The 9,701-nt window shown below is 52.4% G+C and overlaps 1 protein-coding gene across 3 annotated transcripts; it reads right to left on the reverse strand.

Annotated features, from left to right (window-relative positions):
- Window positions 1-1,094: 1,094 nt before the first annotated feature.
- On the reverse strand, window positions 1,095-6,194 carry Elf3 (E74 like ETS transcription factor 3). 3 transcript variants are annotated; one of them, XM_074048645.1, is made up of 9 exons: window positions 5,991-6,194; window positions 5,279-5,445; window positions 4,678-4,899; window positions 4,429-4,524; window positions 4,105-4,224; window positions 3,876-3,965; window positions 3,623-3,742; window positions 2,565-2,760; window positions 1,095-1,908 (listed from the first exon to the last, which is right to left on the reverse strand). In XM_074048645.1, exons 2-9 carry the CDS (start codon window positions 5,439-5,441, stop codon window positions 1,794-1,796), a joined length of 1,122 nt encoding a protein of 373 aa, XP_073904746.1. In that variant the 5' UTR covers window positions 5,442-5,445; window positions 5,991-6,194; the 3' UTR covers window positions 1,095-1,793. The 3 variants fall into 3 exon arrangements, with proteins under 3 accessions (XP_073904746.1, XP_073904748.1, XP_073904749.1); XM_074048647.1 differs by having other exon boundaries at window positions 3,623-3,739; window positions 5,991-6,174; XM_074048648.1 differs by having other exon boundaries at window positions 5,279-5,449; window positions 5,991-6,120.
- Between the last annotated feature and the right edge of the window lie 3,507 nt (window positions 6,195-9,701).

Here is a 9,701-nt window from a genome sequence, read left to right on the forward strand (position 1 = left end):
AGACAACTTTTTCTAAAGAGCCTCCCAAAGATTCTTCTTCTTGCTCTCCAGCCAATCTCACCACTCTCCTTTCTACTACGTTGTTTCTCCAGAGCAAGCTCCGTTTCCATAGCCACACCTACACCCTTCTGTTTTTCTAAGATCTTTTTCTCGATCTGCATCCCTTCTGTGAATAATCTGGGATTTCCAGGACAACTGGGCATCATTTCAAACTTACAGAGTGTGCTTTGAGTGTGCTGTCTAGAATCTGAAGACTCAAACTTAAGGAACTTTCCACCTGGAAATTATTCTTTCTGTCACTCTCCAGACAGCCCATCAGTGAAATGTCCTCTCCAGAGCCAGACGCATCATCACTATGGAAACACAGTAACATAATTCTGGACTCTCGTGAGGATTCACTGAGGTCCCTATACGCTGAGGGACAGAACCGAGGCACACCTACAGAACCTCACACGGTTCTGTAAAATGGGAAGGTTAAATCTCCTCTCTTCTTGAATGAGATGAAGCCAAATGGTGTTGATCACGGTGGTGCGTGGTCCACGAGTATCAATTCCTTCCTCCGTTCTTTCCCATCCAGTACTCATATCCATTTTTTTGGTGTGTGTTTTCCCTATTACAAGATCATAACTCTGATTTCATGTCAGACACAAAAGCTAGGACTCATATTACAGACTCAGCTTGCAGCCAACTTGGCTAGAATGCAAAAAGCATCTATTTATTCCACAAGGCCGGACATGCAGTTCTAGACTTCTTGGAGAACAAGCAGGCCCAAAGAGGACAGACTTGGCCAAGGTCACTGAGTACCTGCGTGGTGGCAGCAGGACAGCGCTGGTCCTCAGCTTTCTAAGTACATGTCTTTGCTTGTGTGAAGTCTTGCTAGCTTCCTCAGTTGTGAGAGGCCTTGTCTGTTTCCTTTGCTCTCCTCCCAGCCCCCATGCCTGTAAGACCAACCCTCCTGCTACAGGAAATCATTACCTAGCTGCCATCTGCGTCTGCCTTTCCCCTCAAACCAGTGGACCCCCTCTCTTCCCCTCCCAACCCTATGCTTCATCTAATCTGAAGTCCCACATTTCAGTACACAGCTGAGACAAAGCTTAGAAAAAGCCCAGAAGGCACTTTATTGGAGGTCTCTGCCTCCATTCACAAGAGAAAGGATCCAGGAGCCCCATTCTGAGGACTCTGACATCACTGCCCCTTGCAGGCCCAGCCAGGGGCCTAGAACAGTAAGTCTGGCCACCGAGGCTCGGTGGGAATAGAGTAGGGAGGGGATGCTTTAGAAAAAATAGGTCTCTATGTACATCTGACATATTTATAGCACATAAATTAGGGATGCTCTGACCCCCACCCGGGGAGCCTGAGCACTGAGCAGGGAGGCGAAGCCAGTCCAGGAAGGAGGTGCTGGAGGGTGCTGGCCTGTTCTCTCTGTCCTGGTGCTCCCCTGTGGCCTCCCCAATCTCCTTGGCTGTGTCAGGCTTTTGCAAAAGGAAGGCATCCTGTACAGTCGGTGTTGGGTTGGGACTGGAAGGAGGCAAACTTGCAGCTGTAGAGTCAGCGAGCAAATCACTTCAAACCCCAGGGCTTGTAATTCCAAGAGGAGGAGAGGGGAGAGAGACCCCGAGGCTCCGCTTCAGCACACTGGCTGCCAACACACCAGACAGATTTCAGCTTCTCTCCACAGCACAACAAGGAGCACGTCCACACAGAGGGGGCCATCCACCCTGCCTGTCCTCCCAGGAAGGCCACAGGCCTTCAGTCTGAGTCTGTGAGTCAGGTCCTGGGTCCAGTTCTGACCCTCAGTTACGACTCTGGACAACCTCCTCTTCCTTCCAGCCACTGGAATTCTTGCCGAACTTGTAGACGAGCCGCCGGCCGTCTACCCGCTCCAGGATCTCCCGTTTATAGTAGTACCTGGTGGGGAGAAGGTGGTCAGAGTGGCCCAACAGGAGACATAACCTGCACTGCAGGCCCAGAGGACTCCTCAGCTGACCCTGCTTTCCAGCCCAACCAAGCTGAGCCTGATCCATGCTGCTCAGACTTCTCTCCTTCCCACCCATGTGTTCTTGCCACACTGGCCTAAAATTGTGTCCAGAGCATCTGCCTCTGTTCCTTGTTTCTCTGTGCCTTATGGCTATGTCCTGGGGCTTTTCATGAAAGCACATGAGTGGAGGGCTGAAGGGCCCTTAGAGATAAGTTAGTCTGCCCCTGTGGCACGCAGGAGGAAACTAAGGCCCAGAGACAAGCAAGCACAGCCAGGCCTTGATGTAGATATGACCGATGGCTTTTCTGCCACTTTTCAAGTGTCTTTCTAGGACAAGTCTCACAGATCACACACAGAAATGTTACTGTCAGCAGAAGTTGGCTGTGCTCCTGACATGCCTGGCTAATACTTGATCCACCAGGTAGGCTGACACTGCCTCTTGTCCTCACTCCGCAAGACTCACACTTGTCGCATGAAGCGTGGTAGTAGTTGGAGAACAGGGGAGCACAAACAGCCCTGGACAGATCATCCAGTCAGGTCCCTCGGTATCCAGTCTGATCACAGGGGTCCCCAGCCACCAATTTACCTCATGGCCCGACTCAGCTTCTCATAGGTCATGTTGCTATTCTTTTTCTTTTGGCCCCACAACTGAGCCACGGCCTCGGAGCGCAGGAACTTGAAAACACCCTCGTGCCGATTCTCCCACTTCATGAGGCCTTCATTGAGCTCAGGGTGAATGAGGATGTCTCGGATGAACTCCCACAGATGGGTGCCTCTGGGGGCTGTGAGGCCAATTCCCTCAGTTAGCAGTCCAGGGCATTCCCCTCACCCAGGTCAGCAGCCCTTCCTATTGCAGCACACTGTGCAGAAGGAGCCCCTAGCAATGCCATCCCAGTGTGCACTGTAGCTGGCTGCTTCCCTCTTTGCCTGCCCCTTCATAGGACCTGGCTTACACAGCACAGGTGTTTCACTCGTGGCAATACTGATCAAACACCTGGCTGGAGTGGATAGTGACTGAGACACATAACCACCTGAGGGATTCACAGGTCAATGGGGCCACAGGGAAAGAAACATACCATCAGGTGGGAGAACTTAGCAAGTAAGGCCACAGAGAACTGGCCCCAGCCTGGGGGACAAGAGAAAAGAAACCCCTCAGGACAAGAAGAAAACCAGGCTGTGAGAAGTGCATACGTGCATGCATGTGTGTGTGTGAGAGCGAGAGAGAGAGGAGGGGCAAAAAAAATCCTCAGGGTGTCCTCCAAGTGGTTCAGAGCAGCTGGAGCACACAATGCCTGAGGGCCCTGCCTGTCCTCAGCAGGCTGGTGCCTGGAGTCTCAGCCCACCTTGGTCTCTGACCAGCCCACCTATGTACCCACCAAGGTGTTCTAGTGGGGAGGACAGTGGCCAAGTGCACAGAGAACTACAGTGGGTAGACTCTCGTTGTGCCATAGGCCTCCTTCAGAAGCCTCACTTTCTCCTTCTCTCCAGGACCACCAAGTCAGCCTCTGCAATGAGCCCTCCCCACTGTGCAAGCAGCAATGAAAGGAGGGTGGCTGTGAGAGGCCCAAGGAAACAGAAGAAATACCAAGTTCTTTCACCTTGCCCCCGACCCCCACCTCCTGCAGCCGTGGCCCCTGAGCTCACCATGCTTGCTCTTCTTGCCTTCCAGGCACTCCCAGTACTCTTTGCTCAGTTTTCGGGGCCGGCCTCGTTTCCGCTTCCCGTGCTTGGGTTCCCCCTTCTTGTAGTCAGGAAAGCCATCTACTAGGAAGGAGTGGGAAGTTAAGAGAAGGTGAGAGGTGGTCACTGGGGGAGAGCTGCTCTCCTACCAAAAACCTGTCAAAGAGCAGGGAGGGGGCACTGTGGAATGACACACCAGGAGCTACCCTGGACTCACCTCTGGGGAAGATCTTGCTATCAGTGGAGTCCAGGTCCACATCACTTCCACCGGAGTCTGAGGAGTGGGAGCTCTGAGAAGTGCCAGTTCCTGGGGAACAGGTCAGTGTGAGTGCCTGGGCCAGCCCACCTGCTGCCACACAGGGCTGGCAGCCCTCAGGACATGTTACCCTGCTAGAGGATCCAGGCATTCTGGGGGAGGGAGGCTGTGGCCCAGACAGGACTCTCACCTGCGGTGGAGACATCAGAGCTGCCAGGGGATGGGGCTCCTGTGCCATAACTGCTGCCATAATAGGGGCTGGTCTGGCGGCCATCGTCCAGCAGCTCCTGGGTGAAAGGGCTTCCCTGGTCTGCGAAGGGGAGGTGAGAGCTCAGAGAGGCTCAGGTGGCAAGGACAAGTAAGGCTGCATAGGGGGTCTGAGGACTGGTTCTTGGGATTTTTCTAGCTGGAAGAGGAAGAAGTCTGGGAGGAGTGGTTTCTAGCACTCTGGGAAGGGACAGCCATGGGACAGGATAGGACAAGCTGGGAAACGATGAAGAAAGTGCGTTCTCACCAAAGGGACCTGGGTCTTCCAGGGTGTCCTGAAAGGCCATGCCATCCTTCTCCAGCAGCTCAATGATCCAGCTGAGTTCATCAGAAGAGTTGGAAGCTGGAAGAGGGAAGGAGGGTCACAGTCCCAGTATCTCCCAGGGGCTCTCTCTGGCTGCACCTGCCTCTCCAGCCCAGAGCTCCTGGTCCTACCCAGGGCCAACGCTCCCCTCCACTCCCTGGCTTCCCTGTGGCACCCATAGCCTGGACTCACTGAGGTCCCGCAGCTGGGCATGAAGTTGGTCCCCCAGAGGCCCAAAGACCAGACGCAGCTCCTCAAGGGCACAGTTGCAGAGGGTGGCCCCATCCATGTCACACCTCGAGAAGTCGATGGAACTGGCGTCATACTTGTTCTTCTCTACTTGGTAGCTGATCCAGTCCAGAACTTGGGCCTTCGACCAGAACTGGGGCTGCTCCCCAAACCAACTGGCCTTCTCTGCGTGAGCCACATCAGTGGGGTCAGCACAGGCCCCATTTCCAGCACCCCTTGGGGATCCTGTGCGTGGTTCCACCTTACCCCTCTGAAAGCCCTCTCATGAGCAGGGGCCAGAGGCGGTATTCAACACCTCTGGTCCTTGTTCCTCACTCAGCTGGGTCACAGTCCCCACAACCCCCGCTCAGGATGGAGCTGTAGTTTGGTGGTAGGGTGTCAGCCCAGCACACACCAGGCCCCTGATTTCATTCCCAGCACCACAAAATATAAAGTCTCCTCGGCCCTAGCCCAGGAATTTGCTTGGAGACCTATCCTATCCATTCCACCATGCATCCAAGAGGTTTTCTCTGTTCCTTCAGGCACCCCATCCCACATTACCCACCTGTACCCTCCAGCGACATCTGGGGGTTGCTCAGGGTCAGCACCAAGTCATCAGCTCCAAAGGTGGCAGCAGCGGGAACAGAAGCCAGGGTGGGGTCCTCTGAGCTGTACATAGCACTGAAGTAGTTGCTAAAAATGTTGCTAATTTCACAGGTTGCAGCCATGAGGCTACCTGGGGAGAGGGTACAAAGTTGGTGAGGACATGAGGGTTCTTTTTTTTACACTCCTGACTACTCTATTTTGGGCAGGAGTAGCCCCAAAAGACAGGAAGGCTGGTATCTCTGTGGACACCGTCTCTTCAAGAAGGGCCTGCTAAGAGCTGAGTGTAGTGGCAAGCCGCTAGTCTCAGCTACTCAGGAGGCTGAGGTGGGAGGATCTTGTGAGCCCAAGAGTTTTGAGACAAGCCTAGGCAACCCAGCTAGACCCTGTCTCAAAATTAAAAAAAAAAAAAAAAAAGAGGCCCTAGAACTCAATCGAACAAAGGGTGAGGTGGGGTCACTAGACTCTCCTGCTGACTCTCTTTAGATCTAGATCCTTGAACAGAGGTGACCACTCTGTCACTCCTAGAGACAATATGTCAGCTCCACTACCCTCAGGACACCGCCATTGTCCTACACTCCCACTGGGAGATTCCAGGCAGGTCCAGAATTGCAAATCCATTAGACCCCTCCCCATTTTCCCAAGGCTGGGAATGTGACATCTAGGAGTCCTACCGAGTGTCTGGGTTCAGATGTAAGCAGGTGGACCAGCAAGCTTCAAAGGCCCCAGGTGGGGAAGAAATCCAGGTGGCGGAGAGCTCCGCCAGGTAGCAGTGAGGAGTCTGGCCACTTTGCTCCCCCACCCGCCCTAAATAAACCCGAGCGGGAGCTCCTCCCCACACCCAGGCCTTGAGTGTGCCTCCCGGTGGTAACCTGAACTGTTGGCTCATTGGATAGAGGGGATTTCCTGGCCTTCAGACTGGGCTCCTGGCCCTAGGTGATTTGCATATTCTGTGCCACTTGGCCCAGATCCTAGCAGGCGGTGCTGGGAAATCAGGCCTGGCTGGTTTAATGATTGTCAGAGTCTGTCATCCCGCACCCTCTAGGGTTGGGCCCAGGGCACTGGACTGGGCAGGTGGCGGGAACATTGCTGGGGTGGGCATCAGTGCTTTCTACCACCCTCTGGCTCAGGAAATTCTTCATGGGGGCCAGGCCAGGGATGGGCTAGGGAGGGGGAAAGGTAAATGGGAGAACCTGAACCCCTGGCTGAACTAGATCAGAAAGGCTGCTGCCCCTAACTGTCTGGTGATCTGGGGACAAAGTCACCTAGAAAAAAAAGGTTACTAGAGTTTAGAGATTTGGGGTGCAGGCTGAAAGACTCTAGGCTCCTCGTTAGGCAATATTCATTAATAGGCATGGGGCAGTCCACCAGCCTACCCCTGGGCCCCAGGGTCTCCAGCCAGAGACCTTTGCTGGCATCTACTTTACAGGCAAGGTCTTAGCACTCTCTGCCCCATTTAAGCTTTAGGGTTGCTGCTGCCACTTCTGGAAAAATCTGGCCCTTCTAAATTCTTCCCTCCATGCTTTATGGAGCGCTCCAAGCCTAGGGGCTGCTGGAGGTGCTGGAATCCACAAGGATATGTTCATGGGCTTCTGTCCGTCCTCCCTCTGATCCCTGTTCGCCAGTGTCTGACTGCTGCCCTCTAGTGGTCAGAAGCCCTATCATTCTAAGAAAAGGGAATGCGTGGTATTTACTATTTACCAAGCGCTTTTTCCCCCTTTATTTACAAAGGTTCTTACAATGTACAGACTACATCATACTTGAATTCACACCCTCTACTCCACCACTCTCTTTTATCCCCCCACCCACTTCCTCGTACTAAGCACTTGTCTTTTTTCTTTGGTGCTGGAATCAAATCCAGGGCCTCACACATGCTAGGCAAGAGCTCTACCACTGAGCTACATCCCAGCCCTACTAAGCACTTTTAACAGAATGAGTTGTACCCATTTAGTGACTTGCCCAGGCCACAGCAAATTAGATAAATGGTGAGGCTGTGAAAGGCCCTTCTCCTGTACCTGAGTCCTGTGTGGCTCTGGTCCTCTCCATGGACTCAGTGCCAAACACAAGGGACTGGCTCCTACTGACCCCCTAAGGACCCTGAGCAGAAGTACTGGGGTAGCAAGGAGAAGGTAGAGATTTGTGTTCTACTGTTGTACCTATGTGAGCTTGGGCAAGACACATGGGTTCTGCACTTCATTTTTGTTTTGTTTTCTGAAAGGAGGTGCCAGATGTGAAGGTACATGCCTGTAATCCCAGCTAGTCTGGAAGCTGAGTACATTTGAGGTCACTCTGGGCAATTCAGTAAAACCAAATTCTGCCTCAAAACCCCAAAACAAAAATAACACAAAAACAAGGTTGTTGGGATTTAATAATCCCAAAGTCTTTTCTAGGTCTAGTTGTTTTAGGTTATTTTTGCCCCAAGGGGGATCCAACCCAGAGCATTGTGCACACTGGGCGAGGACTCTACTGCTGAGCTACTCCCCAGCCCCAAGCTCGTTTTTTGTCCACTGAGATGCAGGATCTGTGTCTCTCTCCTTTCCACCCTGTTTACAACCCCCAGGTGGTTCTCCCTAAATCAAACAAAAGACGAGTCCGCCTCCAGATACCCCTCTGTAACTTCACAGCCCGGGGATGACCAAAGTCCCCTCAAAGTATCTGTTTCTCATCTTCTGTGTCTCTAAAACCACTGTGCCTGGGGGAAGGGGCCCTCCACTGAGTCAGGGCTGCAGGAGAGCCAGGGGCTCTGGCTTGGATTTTTCCCCAGCCCAAGGAGCTTGAGGCAGGCACACCCTTTAGCCAGTCACTCGTTCTGGAATGTGGGAGAACCAGCTTGTAGCCCCAGGGCTGCTCACGTGCTCCCTGCCCTGATGCCTAGAGAGGAGGATGTGTAGAAAATTAGAAACCGTCAGCTCCCTTGCCCTTGCCTTCATGGGGCTTCTTCAAAGGACAGTGGCGCTTAGGATGCTAAGCCCGAGCCTCTGGGTATTGTTGCCTTCAACAGCCCAGGGAGGCAGAAAAGTAGGAAAGACTTACATTTGAGGTCAGTGCCTTGGAGGAATGGGGAGAGAGTTCCAAACTTCTGCTATGGAGCAGAAGGTAAGGGGGCTTCTTAACACCCTGCCCCAAACACTGCCCACGTCAAGAGCAGACCACTGCCCTTCCCCCAGAGAGATTCCCCCAAAGGTAGCACAGCCTCACCTGTGGGATAGGAGCACGGTCCCCCGGCCCTATAGAAGCACAAGGACACTCTGTAGGACTCTGACAAAGCAAAAGTGGTGAGTGAGGCAGGCTCTACGACCTGGGATGCCCCTGCTGTGAAATGTGAGGAGTCAAAGAAAGGCTTTTAGAGCAAGTGCTTCCAGAGACCCTTCATTACTCAAGGGTCACTCATGCTATAGGGTTTTGTACAGGAAAAGGAAAGCTAGCTACTGGTCTTAAGACCGATAGATACCAAGGCAGGGAGAGCGGGCAGTAATTGGACTGCCCTAAAATAGTCCATGTCTGTAACATATTGTCCTGAGATAGCTCAGAAATGGTTTGCTAATAAAATGCCAGCACTCACAGTAGCTCTTCCAATCCTGGGTCCCCAAATCTTCATCCTATGGCCCCTTCTGATGATGAGGCTTGAGTGTACCATGGGCCAGAGGTACGCCTCTGTCTACCTACCATTTGGTTATTAATCTTTCCTCACTTTGACAAACATGGAGCTCTTTCCCAACCCCTGTGAAGGGAAGACAAAGTCAAGTACTGAGATTGGTTCAGGGGTCCTTGTATTTAAGAAGGCAATTTTTTTTTTTTTTTTTTGAGGATTGAACTCAGGATCTCATCTTGCTAGGTAAACACTCTACCGCTTGAGCCACACCCCCAGTTCTTTTGTTTTTAGCTTGTTTTTTCAGATGGAGTCTTGAATTTTTGCCTGAGCACCCTTGGACTGCAGCTCCACAGCAGCTGGAATTACAGGCATGCACCACCATGCCTGGCCTTAAATTTGGTATTTATTCCAACCTTCCTCTTCATCCCAGTCCCAAAACTTAGTATTGGTACTTAGATTTGAATGTTCAAGTTGGAAAATCAGAATTTAGTGCCAAGTCTTGAACAGACCACTTATCACACCATTAAAATAGCTACCCAGGAGCAAAGCCCCAGGGATGAGCGGAAGAGTAGAGGGAGGGCAGGAAAACCCACTTTTGCATGCGGGTGTGTCTGTGATGGAAACGATGCTGTAGACAGGAATTTAGCTGCTTTCCCAGAGCAATGGAAGGTAATTATCCACTTGTACGTGTTCCCTGCAACAGCCACACCATAGGGCTATGTATTTTTTTTCAGTCATGTGTGGGGCTGCTACCTTCTTCAGCCTGGCAGTTCCCTAAAGACAGGGAAACACC

Source organism: Castor canadensis, chromosome 11 (assembly GCF_047511655.1).
Source record: "Castor canadensis chromosome 11, mCasCan1.hap1v2, whole genome shotgun sequence".
Classification (NCBI taxonomy): domain Eukaryota; kingdom Metazoa; phylum Chordata; class Mammalia; order Rodentia; family Castoridae; genus Castor; species Castor canadensis.